The sequence below is a fragment of the Sceloporus occidentalis genome, unplaced genomic scaffold (assembly GCF_023333645.1).
Source record: "Sceloporus occidentalis isolate IW3139 unplaced genomic scaffold, rSceOcc1.0.p SCAF_4, whole genome shotgun sequence".
Taxonomy (NCBI): Eukaryota; Metazoa; Chordata; class Lepidosauria; order Squamata; family Phrynosomatidae; genus Sceloporus; species Sceloporus occidentalis.
In genome coordinates, this window is record NW_028316984.1 from 66,363,895 (window position 1) to 66,379,854 (window position 15,960).

A 15,960-nucleotide genomic window follows, 5' to 3' on the forward strand; every position below is an offset into this window, starting at 1 on the left:
GGGGCTGAAAGGCCCTAGGAAGCAGGTAGTCTACAGGAGGGCTCGTTATTGTTGTTGTTGTTGTGCGCCTTTAAGTCATTTCCGTCTTGTGCAACCCTGAGATGAACCTGTCATCAGGTTTTCTTGTTTAGTCGGGGTTTGACTTGTCCAATGTCACCCACTGGCCAAGCCAGGATTCAAATCCTGGTCCCCAGAGTCATAGCTGGATGCTCAAACCACTGCACCATGCTGTCTTTCAAAGGAGGAGGATCAAGGGGAGGATGAGGGAAGTGGCAGCGGTGGCAGCGGTCAGGGGCAGGAGGAAGAGGAAGAAGATTGGGAGGAGGAGGAGGAGGGAAGAGGAAACAATCCAGATTAATCACTACCGAAGATCCGGATCATTGCAGGACAGAAAAAAGAAGCAGTATGTGACCCGGTGCCAAATGCATCGGGTTAAATGGGTATTTTTGTGCCCCCCCCCAACTGTGCTGAGTGCAGTTGGGGCCAATATGTACGCCAACAAAATAACCCAGATAGCCATCTTTGTTTATCCCAGGATATCTTTTGTCAGCTCCCAGTATGGTCAGAGACTTTTTATACCAGCTCTCCAGGTTGGTTTATTGTAACACGGTGTAAAACTGGAAAGAACAGGAACAAAATGTATTTCTTGAAAAGTTACAAAATGAATAATTTCCATTTAACTCTGAATTAATAATGCTGGACTGCATCGGAAAGACAATCTTGGAGCAGGGTGTCAGGCTCTCTCATATAAGCAAGAACATTCCAGTCTAAACAACATTTCTATCTCATTTATTTTGAAAGTGACAATTTCTTCAAGGTCTATAGCAAAATTGTGCATTTTCTTTCACTATTTAAAAAAAAGTGCTCCTTTTTGTCTTACATCAGTGTCAAAAACTCTCTCATTAATCCTTAATGCAATGATGTTTAAGATCAGGCAATAAAGCAAGATACCACAGTCTGCTTTTCAATGTTGGTAATTCTTAACACAGATAATGTGCAACTTTTCAAACAAAAATTTATTTTTAAAGCAAAGGCCGTCTGCATGTAGCCTTGGCCTAATTTCACAAGCCTCTGCAAGCAAGTAGTTTAGACTTCTTAGAAAAAAAAATCTTTCCCTCCCTGACTGCCTGCTGCCTGGAGAGAGAAAAGGAGAGGGAAGTGGAATGGTACAGAGGTATAACAACAGCATGTTCTGTATGTGTGTGTGATAATATCCCCCTCCCCATGGGAATGCTATTTCCATGAAATTTCTTCTATTCCCCAAATTTCTAGCATTGCAGTAAGTGAAACCTTCAATTGAACATTTTGCAATACTGTCAGGCATCCAGGACCTTTCCCACTACACAGTTACTACACCAGGGGTTGGCAACCTACAGCCCGCGCGCCGGATCCGGCCCGGCGAGGCCTTGGGACCGGCCCCAGCCCGGTCCTGCCGCTGATTGCCGCCCCCGCCGCAGCTTCCGCGCTGCTCCAGGCACCATTTTGAGTTCAGCCCCCCAGTTGTCTGAGGGACAGCAACCCGGCCCCCGGCTCAAAAAGGTTGCCTACCCCTGACTACACAGTTATATCACAGTGATCCCAAAGGAATCCTGGGATTTGTGGTTTGATAAAGCCCTAGAGGAGCTCTCCAGCTATGACATCTAAATGCTTCTCCCTAAATATCAAACCCCATGGAGGCTGCCACGGTGGTTAAAATAGAATGATAGTGTTATAATTATGTACCATAGTGTGGAAGCCCCTCCAAAGAAAAGAATCAGACAAGGTTGTCAAGGGAGTGTGAACATAGCAAAAATAAGACTTCTAAATATGAATTATTTTAAATGGGGCTGTCCGCATGGGCAAAAAGGCCCAGGTTCCCCCCACCCCACCCTCATGTCATCCAGTTCAACAAGTCAGACAAAACCCCTTGCCAGATCACATCTTGTCTAATCCAGGGGTAAGCAACTGTTACCCCAGAGTAATTTGACCATTGGTTTGCTGACATTTCCTGGAAACTCTGAGGCAAACCTTGGCTGTTCAGACCCCCCCCCCAAAAAAAAAATGCTCCTTACCTACTACACCATCACTCTTACTTTGAAGCCCCCTGTTGCCATGTCTGACACGTAAGTATAGCAAAGTAAGGAGAGCACGCTGGTAGGGGTCTCAGGTTGGTGCAGGGACAGGTGTGTTTCCTTCTGCCAACCTGAGTACCGACCAAGGTGAGTACCAGGGCCAGTATTATCCTGCCCCAGTTCTTGTGTCTTGCTCTGTGCAATACGAGACATTTGGGGACTAAAGAAACATTTTATTTGGGAGGCACAGAATTCTTATTTGAGAAGCATGCCTTCATTTTGCCCTTTTTGTAGCTACACCCCTGGGATAGCAGAAGGAGATAGAGAGAGACAAACAGACAGACAAAATGAAAGTTCTGTCCACTTTTAGCTGAGTAGCACCCAGCCACCATTGGCTTCATCTATCATCCCACATAGCCCCTGACAGATAACTTTCAAGGAGATGCAGCTCTCAAAGGGGGGGAGGGGGACCTTCCCTGTGTCTGCCTTAAAGAATGGAAAAACTTTTAAATATGGTGGTGATTTGATCCCCCACTAGTTATTATGTATGCTGATTAAAGGGACAGTTATTATTTCTAATGAATTAATCAGGGATAAAACTGTATGTGATCATAAGCAGCAGATCAGATCTGCTCTTCAGTCACAAAGACCCCAAAGAGCAATCACTGAGGCACACAGTTTAAAGTAAACCGATTACTATAATTGCAAATTAGTTGATTGACTGAATTATTTTACAGTAAACCAGAAATAATTGGTGGACACAACATAAATGCAAAAATGTAGTGTAACCAAACAAATCAGCAGGAAAATTTCTCAACTTGAAAACAACCAAGAAAAGTAAAGGTCATATGGTCTCAACTTCTGAATATGAAACCTCTGTAGCTGAGCACGACTATGGGGAAACTACTGCTTCTGTGTGTAAAGGGTTGCTTTGTTCTTACATTTTTGAAAAAATTGCTTAGCACTGAACTTTAACTTCTGTTTTGATGACTTAAAAGAATGTGACTGATTGCAAGATGTTTGGAGCTTCAAGGCTGTGCCTCAACATCAGAAATGAAAATGATAATAATAATAATAATAATGTTTATTTATATACCGCTTTTCCAAATTAGATCAAATTGATCTCCCTCCCTCAACTGACTCTGAAAGACTCTCTTGGCCATCACATGAGCTATAGGTCAGCATTTTCTGAATCTGCAAAATAAAATATCTGCAGTGGCAGGTGTTGCAAAACAATCATTTTGTATGTGTACAATATTACAGTCAATTCTCTGTATCCACAGATTTTTTGTATCCACAGATTCAAGCATCCACAACTTGAAAATATTTTTTAAAATATATAAATTCCAAAGGGCAGACCTTGATTTTGCCATTTTATGTAAGGGACACTATTTTGTTATGCCACCACATTTAACAGGATTTAAACATCCACAGATCCACAGAGGATCTTGGAACCAAATCCCAGTGAATACCAAGGACCCACTGTATACACAATTGTGACTTATTTGTCACAGAGGATCCAGACATCTTCCCTTACCCACCAAGACAGCACTTCTGTTGTTTCCAGCACTAGGATATATAATGTACTATCCTGCGGGAGGGGATAATTTTTTTTCACCAGATAGTCCTACAATTGCTAGGGTAAATGTATATGCAGAATGAGACTGGTCAACTGGCACTAGTGGCTATCACCACACATCTTCAGTGATAAGCGATGTAGCTCCATTTTGTGATAGTTTGAAAAGGTATGTTTTTAAGTTATTTCAAAAGAAAGTTGAATGTTTGCCTTCTGAATTATTGCAATGCAAGGACACACCTTCTCCTTAAAATGTTGGCCTTTAAAATTAAAGAAAGAAACAAAACAGCTTTTTGGTGGCTGCTCCCAGATTCTGGAATTCGCTGTCAAACTCAAGATAGCTGGATTACCTCCCCCTCTCTTAACTGGCAGAGACACTTTTATTCAGACAGGCCTTTAGCACACATGAAACCCCACAGCTGAAAGGGGTGCCTACTATGGGGGTGTTCTCACTTAAGATTTGAAACGATTTAAAATACAACGTTTTTAATAAAACCGATTCAAAATAACCCTGGTCTTATCCAGCGTTCCGAATCGCTTTTATTCTTCGTTCCTATCTGGTTATTTAAATCGAAGTTTTTACCTACAAGCGTTCCTACTTGGCATGAAATCGGTGTTTAAATAAATCGATTTTTCTCCTCCATACCTTAATTGGAGCTGTCAATCAATAGTACGTCAGAATGACGTAACATTAATCCGGAATATTTGGAAGCGATTTATCTTTTGGCATCGTTTCCATTTCATTGACCGTTTGTGAATCGATGTATTTTGGCGGTTTTTTTTCCAAATGGACCAATGAAGGCACTTAATCGCTCAAATGTCCTCTTCTGCGTCTCCCCATATTAACTGCCATAACTCAGTGCTAGGGAATCCTGGGAATGGTAGTTTATTATGGCACCAGCACTCTCTGGCAGAGGAGGATAAATGTCTCACAAACACAACAGTTCCCATAATTCCTTAGTACTGAGCCAGGGCAGGTTAAGGGGTCTCAAACTGTATTATTTCTACAGTGGGTTTGGAACTACAGATGAGGGTTTTTTCATAAATTAAAAAAGTTGTTACTTTATAATTACCTTATACACACACACACACACACTCATATGCATATATATATACATGTGTGCAAACACACACACAAATATATATGTGTATATATACCTATATGTTTGTGTGTGTGTATGCATTTATATATATATGCATGTGTGTGTGTGAGTATTCATATATAATCATGTGTGTGTGTGTGTGTGTCTGTCTGTCTGTCTGTCTGTCTGTCTGTAGTGTGTGTGTGTGTGTGTGTGTGTGTGTGTGTGTGTGTGTGTTTGCCAAATCGGATCAAGGAGGAGAAGGCAGTGGGTTTCACTGGGTAGAGACTCTGCATCCAAAGCCCAGGGTTGGAAAATGGGATCAAGGAGGAGAAGGCAGTCAGTTTAAGTGGGATAGAGACACAACGATCCCAGCGGCAAGAGGCTGCAGACCTAAGAGAGAGGAGAGAGTGAAAGCCAAATAAAGCAAGAGCAAGAGACGTCCCAAGACAGCCAGGGAGAATCCCTTCAGAGAGCCCAGAGATCAATGGGAGAGGCTTCTGGCAAAGCAAATTTGGGGAGCCCAAGCTGTTTCCAGAGAAACTATGGGATGGGTTTTGCAGGACAGCATCCTCTCTTGATGTCTCCCAAGACAGCCAGGGAGAATCCCTTCAGAGAGCCCAGAGATCAATGAAGGAGGCTGCTGGAAAAGCAGGGAGGGGGCACTCTTCCCAAAGATTCTCTTTCCAGGGTTGGAGGAGAAGGCAGATTCCATTTGAGAAATGGAGGGAGAAAGGCTCTATCCCCCCCCCCCTTTCCTGGGAGAGATCAGATGCCTCCTCGTGAGGAGGCTTCCCTTCCCTGCCTGGGCGAGATCAGATGCCTCCTCGCGAGGAGCCTTCCCTTCCCTGCCTGGGCGAGATCAGATGCCTCCTCGCGAGGAGCCTTCCCTTCCCTGCCTGGGCGAGATCAGATGCCTCCTCGCGAGGAGCCTTCCCTTCCCTGCCTGGGCGAGATCAGATGCCTCCTCGCGAGGAGCCTTCCCTTCCCTGCCTGGGCGAGATCAGATGCCTCCTCGCGAGGAGCCTTCCCTTCCCTGCCTGGGCGAGATCAGATGCCTCCTCGCGAGGAGCCTTCCCTTCCCTGCCTGGGCGAGATCAGATGCCTCCTCGCGAGGAGCCTTCCCTTCCCTGCCTGGGCGAGATCAGATGCCTCCTCGCGAGGAGCCTTCCCTTCCCTGCCTGGGCGAGATCAGATGCCTCCTCACGAGGAGCCTTCCCTTCCCTGCCTGGGCGAGATCAGAGCCCAAGCAGGCAGGGAATGCCTCTTCGAGAGGAGGCTTCCCTTCCTGCCTCTCCTCCGTTAGAAATGGGCTCTCCCCACACAGAGGGGAGGTTGCAATCCACCTGGGGAAGCCTTGTAGTCCTTTGGCAGATGCAGGCGCTTGAGCAGCCGGGACTTCAGGCGCTTAAAGCGCTGAAGAGATTAAGCGCCTGTAAACCATTAAAAAAAAATTTTTTTTAAATCCTTATCTCTTATTGAAAGGCCACACCACAGCGGACAAAGGGGTGAGGGAAGCAAAAATGGCGACAGCCACGACGGATGGGGACAGAAAGGGCAACTCCCCCAAGGCCAGCCCCATCGCACTCCGCTCCTCCCATCCAGCTAACCCGATTTCAAAGGCTGTCGTTCCTATTTAAATGCTCCGGTTCCTAACTCGAATCAAGGGAAAAACGTAGGTCTGACCCTACTACTTTTTTAACACGCGTTAAATGACGAAAACATGATTCAAAATTTTAAACCGCTCCACGATTCGATTTGTAGTGGGGACGATTGCGGGTTGCTCTAGAACAGTTCTAGATTTAAATCGGTTCCTAGTAGGAACGCCTCTCCTAGGATTCGATTCAGAACGTGGGGTTTCGCTTAGTGAGAACACCCCCTAAGTATTTTGTTGCTATGTTTTTGAGCTTTGGTTTTTAATCCATTTGTTTCAGTTTTTTAAATATGCTCTCATCCTGTATTTGGATCTACTTGGGCTTTTACTTCTGTTTTTAATCTTTGAGTCCCAGCTTTGAGGGAAAAGTGTTTTGTGATCATTTTTGTTGAAACAAACTTTACAGGAGTTTCCCCTTTGGAAACTGATCTAGATAGAAGTCTCATCCTGTCACTGCTCTTGTCCAAGTATAGTATAAATAAAGCAATGCTATGTAAGGTGAGGCAGCTGTATTTCTTTGGCTGCTTTAAGTGCCTTAATTGGATGAAAGTGGTGTATGAATTAATTTACCGTAAATTAATGCAAGCAGTTAATCTTAGCAAAGCCACTCCTTCTTTCCATGGCCATGAAAAAAGCAGGAAGAGCATGAATCGTAGTGCAACATCTGGAGGACTGCATGTTTCTCAATCTTGATTTAAAGGAATGTTGGCAACTATACTGTATATTAGGAGGAGGAGGTACTCTTGCAATTAAGGACCATGCAGAATGCTAGTTCATCCATTAGTAGGGATTTGAAATCTGCAGCCCTCCAGATATTGTTAGACTGTAAATCTGGTCAGATCTCATCATTGGCTATGCTGAGATGAGAGCTGCAGTCCAATAGCTGAGAAAAACACATTGCCCTCCCTCCAGTTAGAATAAGTATCTGAGGGGACACCAGCAGTCTTATGACCTCGTACTGGAGAGTATGCAAATCACTTCATAAAAAGTAACTCCCCCCTTCGTTCAACCATATACTATAGGTACTAATCACTTCACCTTTCAAACTAAAGGCCCTCAAGTCAAGTTACAAAGAATAGGATCTATGCTGTTTTCTTCAACCAGTAACATATCTGGGACAAAATCTATCTGCCTTGTGTCTTTTGACATATAAGAAGTTTGTTTCCAGTTGTTCACAGCCATTCATTGGAGATTATCACACAGGGACAGGATAAGGATGGGATCATTCCCTGTATCCCGTCTTTCACCACGATCCTGCAAAAGGCTTTCAGATCGCAGCACTATTGTCCCATTATTGAAGCGGTATTGCATTAATGTGAACTACTAATGCCAGTCAATGCCACTTCAGTGGCGGGACAATGACAGGAACTGTGCAACATCGTTGGAAAGTCTTTCATATGATCGTGGTCAATTGTGCTTTCCAGATGGGATAATGTCTGGCTAATCATGACATCATATGAAAACCTTCTTGCGATCGCGCTATGAGAATTGGAAAAGGACAAGACAAGGATGTTTCGTCCCCCATCTGATAATCTCCACTGTCTGACAGGTGATAAAGCAGTACATATTCAACTTGCTAACTGGTGAGCCACTGGAATATTTCAACTGGTTTGTCACAAAGTTTCAGCTTCTTCTTTATCTGCTCGATATGGCCACAAGTCTCTATGGGAATTGCCCAACTTCCACTTTGTTCTTATCTCCACAGCTGTCTGGAGGTAGGAACCAAGTGAAAGTTGGACCCAGCCTAGAAGACAGAGGGAACTTCTCTGTAAAATGGTGGTTGATGAGAAGGAGGGAGAGTCCAATGGCACTTGGTTCCAGCTAGGTTAACACAGTGAGCTTCAGAGCCTTCTTCTCCCTCAGATGCATCTAGGCAGGATAGCTGTTTGAGGAAACATTTCTGGGACAGGGTCCCACCTAGGCTGACCCAATCTAAAAATATTGGCCTCTTCATCAGGGACAGCCAAGATTAAATACACAGTGCAGCTAAATGAAACATGCTTTTTCTAATTCACAAAATAGCTTCTCTCCACAGCAATGAATAAAATTGCATGAAACATTACTCTGGATCAGACCAAAGGTCAGCATTCAGTTCACAAAATGGCCAGCCAGACCCCAGTGTCCACAAGCAGAACACAACTGCAACAGGTATTCTCTAGCACCTGGTATTGAGAATCACACTGTTTCTGATAGTGGATGTAATATACAGTTATCAAGATTCAGACTAGTATTCTTAGGTCCAAAACACACTACAGAAATAATCCAGTGAGACTACTTTAACTGCCCTGGCTCAGTGCTAGGGAATCCTGTGGTGGTGGCCCCAGAGCTCTCTGACAAAGAAGTCTAAATGTCTCCCAAAACTACAATACCCAGAATTCCCTAGCATTGAACCAGGGCAGTTACAGAAATCTCAGACTGGATTATTTCTGCAATGTGTTTTGGACTATAGATCATCTTACTGTCCATTAACTTCTCTCATCCTCTTGCTAATGCATTCAAGTTGATGGGCAGGCTACTGTTACAGCTTGTGGTATAAATTTTTACAGTTTTTTTTCTTTGTGCTGTGTGAAATAGTATTTCCTTTTATCTATTCTGAAGCTCTCACCACTCAGCTTTATCAAATAATCCCAGTTTCCAGTACTGTTATGTGGGCTGGAGTGGGGGGGGGGGTCACCTCTTTTTAAGTTAATATTGTTCTCATCACCAGATAGCCATGTGTTTGCTGTGTATGAACAAAATGCAAGCAGCTGGCAAAGCAAGAGAAGCAGAATGTCTGTGTCTTTTGTATAAAGATGCATCCCTGCAGTACAGTGGGCTACTGGAACTTTAAGTACCTGTCTGCCTGTCTGATGAAACATGGCTTTGTGGTGTGATTTAAGGTACAGACTATCAGATTTTTAATTGGAAGTCTAACTGCTTGCACTTCAAATGTGGAGTTCATGTTCTCCATCCATGCTATATAAAGTGATTTGGTTTTCCTTAATTCCTCTACTGTTTGATTCATTAAAGTTACGGGGAAGGGTACACATTAAAAGTATAGTGAAGTAGGTAGCCACAGTATGATTTGTATAACTATATGTTTTTTTTAAAAAAACATCAAGTTTGTTATTGTGTAAGCAGAACAAAGTTCCTTTCATTGGAGTAGGTTTCCGGAAGAGTGTCCACACTGGATGTTAAGGCAACAAGAGGTCTGTGTCTGAACGTACGGCTGTTGAAAACAATGGAAAAGTAAGCCTGGATCTCTATACAAATTTACCTGAGCATAGTAAACATACCCAAAAGGAACAGGGTGGACGGGAGAGCAAAAATAATAGCTGGATTAGTATAAGTCTAAGTCCCATGTCCAAAGCTATCGGTTAGGATATGCAAATTTAAAACTGCCAGGGCCAGTCCAAGATACAAATTATGCCACCCTCCAAATAAACTTAGAGCTTGGAAGCAATAAATGATAAAGAAATGGGCGAGGAAGAACTGGGAACCACAGTCAGACATCCAGATGGCCACTTGTTCCCCACCGTATTTGAATTCCCAACCTACATTTATCTGCTATCACTGTTTATCTTGGTGAATTCTCATGCATCCCTCAAGGTCAAGGCCTTAAGCACCATTATATCTATTATGGCTGATTCCCTGCTCAGCTAAGAAGGTCGGTAGGTGACCTTGGACCAGTTGCTGTGTCTCAGCTCATATAGGCCACCCTGGGATCCTTGACAGCAGGATGTTGACAAAAGTTTTGTTGATGCTGCCAGGATAATTTAGAGGTTAGAACACCTTTTTCCAAGCTGCATGTTCAGGATCCACATCAGCACGGCCAATGCTCAGGAATGATGAGAGATGTCCCCCAAAACCTGCAGGCACCAGGGTGGGGATGGTGAGGTTACCCACCAGGGTTCAGTGGGTTCTGGAGTGGTGAATTTGCTTGGGGTTTGACTGTGAACTTTAAAGAGACTCTCCAATGTATTAAATTCAAGGGTGTTGTTGTGGGGTTGCCATTTCATTTCCATACACAAAGGATTTTAAAGGGACTCATCACAAGGCAATGAAAAACTTGCAGGAACTTCCCACCCCATTTTTGCCATGAAGTGGCATGACTTTCTGTTTCAGGTGGCAGGTTTTAGCAGGGACCCCATTTTCATCCCTCCAACTTCCCTCTCTGGTGTTATTAAACAAAAAGCACAGGAAAATGCAATACTGACTTCTTGTGTCAAGTGTAAAAATGGCAACAATTAAAACATCCCCACTCTCCAGAGTCTGCCCTAATATTCTGCTGAGAGTCAGCATGGTGTCGTGGTTTGAACATTGGACAATGTCTCTGGAGGCCAGGGTTCAGTTCCCTGCTCAGCCATGGAACACCACTATATGACCTTGGGCAAGTCACATATTCTCAGCCTGGGAAAATCCCATGATGTGGGTCTGTCCCTTGGCTTTTCACTCCACCAAATGCATCTGAAGAAGTAGGCTTAAGTCTAGGAAAATCCATGCTGCCAACTTCTTCCTTTCAGTGAGTCTTAAAGAGACATATAGGTATGTTATACACATATGTGTGTGTATGTGTGCGCGTGTGTATATACACACATATATATGCACATGTGTGTATATTAAATATATATACATATACGCATGTGTGTGCGTATATATACACACACACACACACACACACATATACATGTGTGTATAGGTTTATTAAATACACACACATGTATATAGGTGTGTGTGTGTGTGTGTGTGTATATATATATATATATATATATGTAAAATATACCTATGCACACATGTCTCTTTAAAGAGATAGCCCTGTTTAGGAAAGGTATCTTGTGGCCCCTTGGGGACTGGCTGAAAGGAAGAAGTGGGCAGCAGGAGCTTTGCCAGCCTCCAGTCCATGAGATGCCAAGGTTGCTGCCCCCTCCTTCCTTGCCCTGAGCCCTGGAGAGGGGCTGCAGACAGAGGCTCTCCCTGCCTGGCTGTGCCTGGACCCCCTCCCCTCCCCTCCCCACTCACCAGTTCCCTGCCCCGACGATGCAGACCTTCAGGGGAGCCATGGGGCTGGTGGGGCTGGTGGTGGCCCTGGGTCCCGCGACGCCTTCGGCCAAGGAGGAGGACAGAGGAGCCTGCCTGCCTGCCTGCCTGCCTGGGAGAAGAAGAAGAAGAAGAAGAGCAAGAGAGAGTTGCAGGAGGGGGTCAGAGGGCCAGCCCAGGCTCCAGCCCAGTCCTGCCCAGTTGGGGCGGCTGCCCGATTCTCCTCGGCCTCCCTGGGGCTGCAGCAGGAGGAGGGCCTTTGGGGGTACAAGGGCTCAAGGCCCGGGGAAAGGAGGAGGAGCCCAGCAAGGGCTGAAGAGCAGCGGAGGCCAGGGGGAAAGAGGCAGCCAAGGGGCATTTCCCAGGGTCTTCCTAGGGTTTGAGTCCCAGCTTGGCCATGAAACCCCTTGGGTGACCTTGGACCAGTCACACTCTCTCAGCCTCAGGGGAAGGCAAGGGAAAACCTGCTCTGGACAAATCTTGCCAAGAAAACCCTGTGACAGGTTCACTGCCTTAGGGGTGGTGTAAGTTTTTAAAAACATGACTAGGCACACAACCACAACAGGGCAACGTCAACACCTTGAAGGCTCTGTCTGATTTGGGAAGAAGCGAAGCTGGGTCAGCCCTGGTTAGTCTTTGGATGGGAGTTGTTTGTGGTGATGGTGTACCTTCATTTCCAACCCTAAGGCAAACTTTTTTTTCTTGACAAGTTTCTTCAGAGGGGATTTGTCATTGCCATCCTCTGAGGCTGAGAGGGTGTGACATGCCCATGATCAGCCAGTGGCTTTTCATGGCCAAGCCAAGATTCAAACCCTGCTCCCCAGAGTCATAGGAGTTTATCACACGATGGACAATTGGAAGTATAAACAGTGATTGACCCATGATAATCCTGCAATTGCACTAATGGTTTATGTGGTGAAACATAATTAAGTGCCATTAACCCATGATTAACCAGGCAAGATACAGCAGCAAATATTCCCTGGTTATTCCCTGGTTATACACAGGATAATGGCTCTTGTCTTAATCTCATTTTAATCACCTTTTAATGTCAGTTGTGCAATTTCCTCAGGTCAATCACTGTTTAATTTACAGTTTTCCCGCTGTATGATAAACTCCATAGTCCAGCACTCAAACCACGCATTGTGGGAGTCCACCAACAAGATTCAAATGCTGTAGGCTGTATCTCAGACTACTGTTGATGTTTTTGTGTGCCTTCAAGTAGTTTTCAACTTATGGCAACCCTAAGGCAACCCTATCCTGGGGTTTTCTTGGCAAGATTTGTTCAGAGGGGGTTTGCCCTTGACATCCTCTGAGGCTGAGAGAGGGTGACTTGCCCAAGGTCACCTGCTGGGTTTCCACGACCAAGGCAGGATTGGAACCCTGGTCTCCAGAGTTCTCAAAGGCACAACACAACATCAACAATAGTCTGAAGACTGTCTGCTTGTAAAAGGGTAGGTGCGATTACAAATATATTGCATAAATTCTGTAACACTAATCCCTCAGGCAGGTTAGAAACGGCCCTGAAGGGGCCGTTTTCCTGCCGCCGCCATTCACTGCATAGGAAAGCCCCAGCGGCCAGACTGCGAGGTTTCCCCGCACAGCGAAAAAGGAGCGCCGAAATGGTGCTCCTTTTCGAAACGTGGAAGTGGCACCACGAGGGGTGGAGTGCGCCCTTGCAGCGTCACTTCCACCGCGACACGTCTAGACGCACAGTGTCCAAGACGTCAAAATGGCGGCGCCCATGTGGATGGGCGCCGCCATTTACGACGTGCTCCACGCGTGTTGGAGCTGGGGTGGGTTAGGAAGGGGTGACTCTTCCTAACCCTAACATGCCCCTTCCTAACCCTAACATGCATGGAGTGCGTCGTTAGTGGCAGTTTGTAACCCGCCTCAGTTCAGGGTCGAGTGCAGAGCAAAATGAGTAGGCTACACCCTGAAGGAGGCAAAAAGAAAACTTAGTCCTTCTTGTCATGTTCTCCATCATCCTTTCCCATTTAGGTTAAAAGTGCTGGATGAGTTTGAATGACGGAGGACCTGTCTGTCAACAATTATTAATTCCAGTTGTTCTACCTGAAATGTCTATATTCAGAGGCAGGTGACATCTGAATGCCAAATATTGGGAAGAAACAACAGAGAATGGCTACCTCCACCATGTTCTACCTGTTTGTGAAGGCCTTGGGTTCATTGGGCCTATTACTGTTGGAGACGGTTATGAGAGTCAAAAACACACTGAAGCAAAGAGGCATTTTGACATTCGTATGCTCTTTGGCTTGCACAAATCTGAAGTTGTCGAAACAATGGATTTAAAAAAGACCAAAAACAGGGTACTATAAATAAGCTTTATCTATATTTGTTTAAAAGGGGATAACAAACAATGTACAGTATATAACAAAAGTATAGAAAACCAATATATATAAAGGATACAAAATAAACCATAGTAATAATGGCAAGCATGACAAAATAGCAAATAATAATAATAATAATAATAAGATGTATTTATGTTCTGCCTTTTCCTTGCAGAATCAAGGCAAATTACAAAGCAAAGAGAGCAAAATACACCCACCCATTAATACAAACTATATTGAAACAAATAACACAAATATGATACAGCAGAAAAGAAGACTGAGAATAGAGTGGGTAAAAGAGGCAGAGAAAGAGTCACAACTAAAGCTAGCCTTATGAAGGCTCAAAAGTTGATTAGAGCTATGCATATACAGCTGAAGGTCATCTGTATTCTCAGTAGCTTTCCATTAACCCTATAATGGTCATTAACCCTATAATGGCTCAAGTCTAGAGCTTGTTACTATTCCAAACAGAAGTAACCAATGTTTTCATTTAGCACTTTGAGGCCAAAGGTGTTCCCAGGTAGCAGGAATGAGAAAAGTGAGGCCTTCCAGGTATTGCTGAAGTATCATTCTCATCATGCTCTGCCATTGACTAGGACTACACTGGCTAGGACAGGAGGCAGATAAACTCCAAATAACATCTGAAGGGCTGCAAGTTCCTTACCTTCACCCTGTAGGTTCAGACCAGACTACTTGCCCAGCTGGAGAATGGGAGAATCCTGGGATATATGGTTATTATCTCCTTCCTCATGGAAATCCCTCAGTAAAGCTGCTGCAGGGGATCAGAATACCCTCCTAAACAGCATTCAGGAGGCAGGTTTGAGGAATACAGGAGGAAGGCAAGACAGCTGAAAACCATCCAAACAACCCTTTTCTCCAGGGCTTCTTGCTGATGTTCCCTTTCCAAAAGCAAAGTGCCTTTCTGTTTCCAGCATGGCAAGTCTGGGTCCTTCCATGTATTTTTCAGAAGCTTCCTCTCCTGCCAAAGCTTTTCAACTGTAGACCTGCCTTTGCACTTTCTTACTTGACTTTCTTCAGTAATCGTTCCAAGTCTTTTCTATTTTCTGCTATTAGTGTAGTGTCATCTATATATTTTAAATTGTTAATGTTCCTTCCACCAATTTTCACACCTCCTTCCTTGAGCCTAATCCTGCTTTATGTATGATATGTTCAGCATAGATAGGGTGATGGAATGCAGCCTTGCTTGATCCCCTTGCCAACTGGAAACCACTCGATTTCTCCATATTCTCTCCTGACAGTAGTGTCTTGTTCTGAATACAGATTATGCATCAGGACTATCAAATGATGTGGCACATCCATCTCTTTATGAGTGAGCCATAGTTTTTCATAATCTGCACAAAGGTTTTGCTATAATCTATAAAACACATGCTGATTTCCTTTTTAAATTCTATGGAGCACTCCATTATCTAACTATGCTTTCAATATAATCTCTCTTCCTTTCCTGAACCCCAGTTTAGACATCTGGGATTTCTTGCTCCATAAATGGTAACTTTGCTGTAGACATTTTTGAAGAATTTTCAGCATTACTTTGCTTGCATGGGAGACTAATGCAAAGGTGCTGTGATTACTGCAATCTCTGGTGTCCCCAGAGAATTTCACGAGGCCAGAGAAAAACATCTCATGACTTTCTCTTTTATTAAAGTTTAAGAATCATTTCAATCATTTGGATAAGGAATTTTTTAGTTAAGCTAGAATAGCCCCAGTGTGAGTGTGCTTTGAACATCATGCTGCTTCTACTGGACCCATATAAATAGTCAGAATCATGCTGCTTTGCTGGTCTACATGGCTGAGACAGTTTGAAGGAACAGTGCAGACCGTTTGGTCTCTAAAGTTAGCTTCCATGGGAGAAAAACCTGTTTGCCATTAACTTTTAACACTTAACTGGAAGCATAGGATGCTCATATTAGGGAATACCGTGCCCTTCACAGCCATGAGCTAATCCACAAAACTAGAGGATAAAAAAAACCTGTACAATCAAGCACCAGGAAACCGAAATAAAATGAGAGGGGTGGGTGGCTTGTGGCAAATGTAGAGATCTCACAGTTGCTATAGGAACCAGTGTGCAAAAAACCAAGCAGTGACAATGGAAACCTTACTTTTAGGAAGTGGAAATGCATGGTGACTGAGAAAGTAGAATTTCATATTTGATACAGTTATTAATATAAATGCATTGCTGCAAATATGGGGGAAGATGGAATCTAAGTACCAAAGCTGA

At 44.1% G+C, this 15,960-nt stretch overlaps 1 protein-coding gene across 2 annotated transcripts in view; it reads right to left on the reverse strand.

Annotated features, from left to right (window-relative positions):
• Positions 1-15,960, reverse strand: part of LOC149313944 (glycerol-3-phosphate dehydrogenase 1-like protein) — a 65,491-nt gene that overhangs the window by 15,557 nt on the left and 33,974 nt on the right. The window contains exon 3 of one of the 2 annotated variants that reach the window (XM_089520205.1): positions 11,362-11,483. The exons of the other annotated variant lie outside the window; for it this stretch is intronic. Coding sequence (XP_089376331.1) covers positions 11,362-11,402 — 41 coding nt within the window. The 5' untranslated portion in view covers positions 11,403-11,483. The remainder of the gene's footprint in view (positions 1-11,361; positions 11,484-15,960) is intronic. 2 annotated transcript variants of the gene reach the window in all.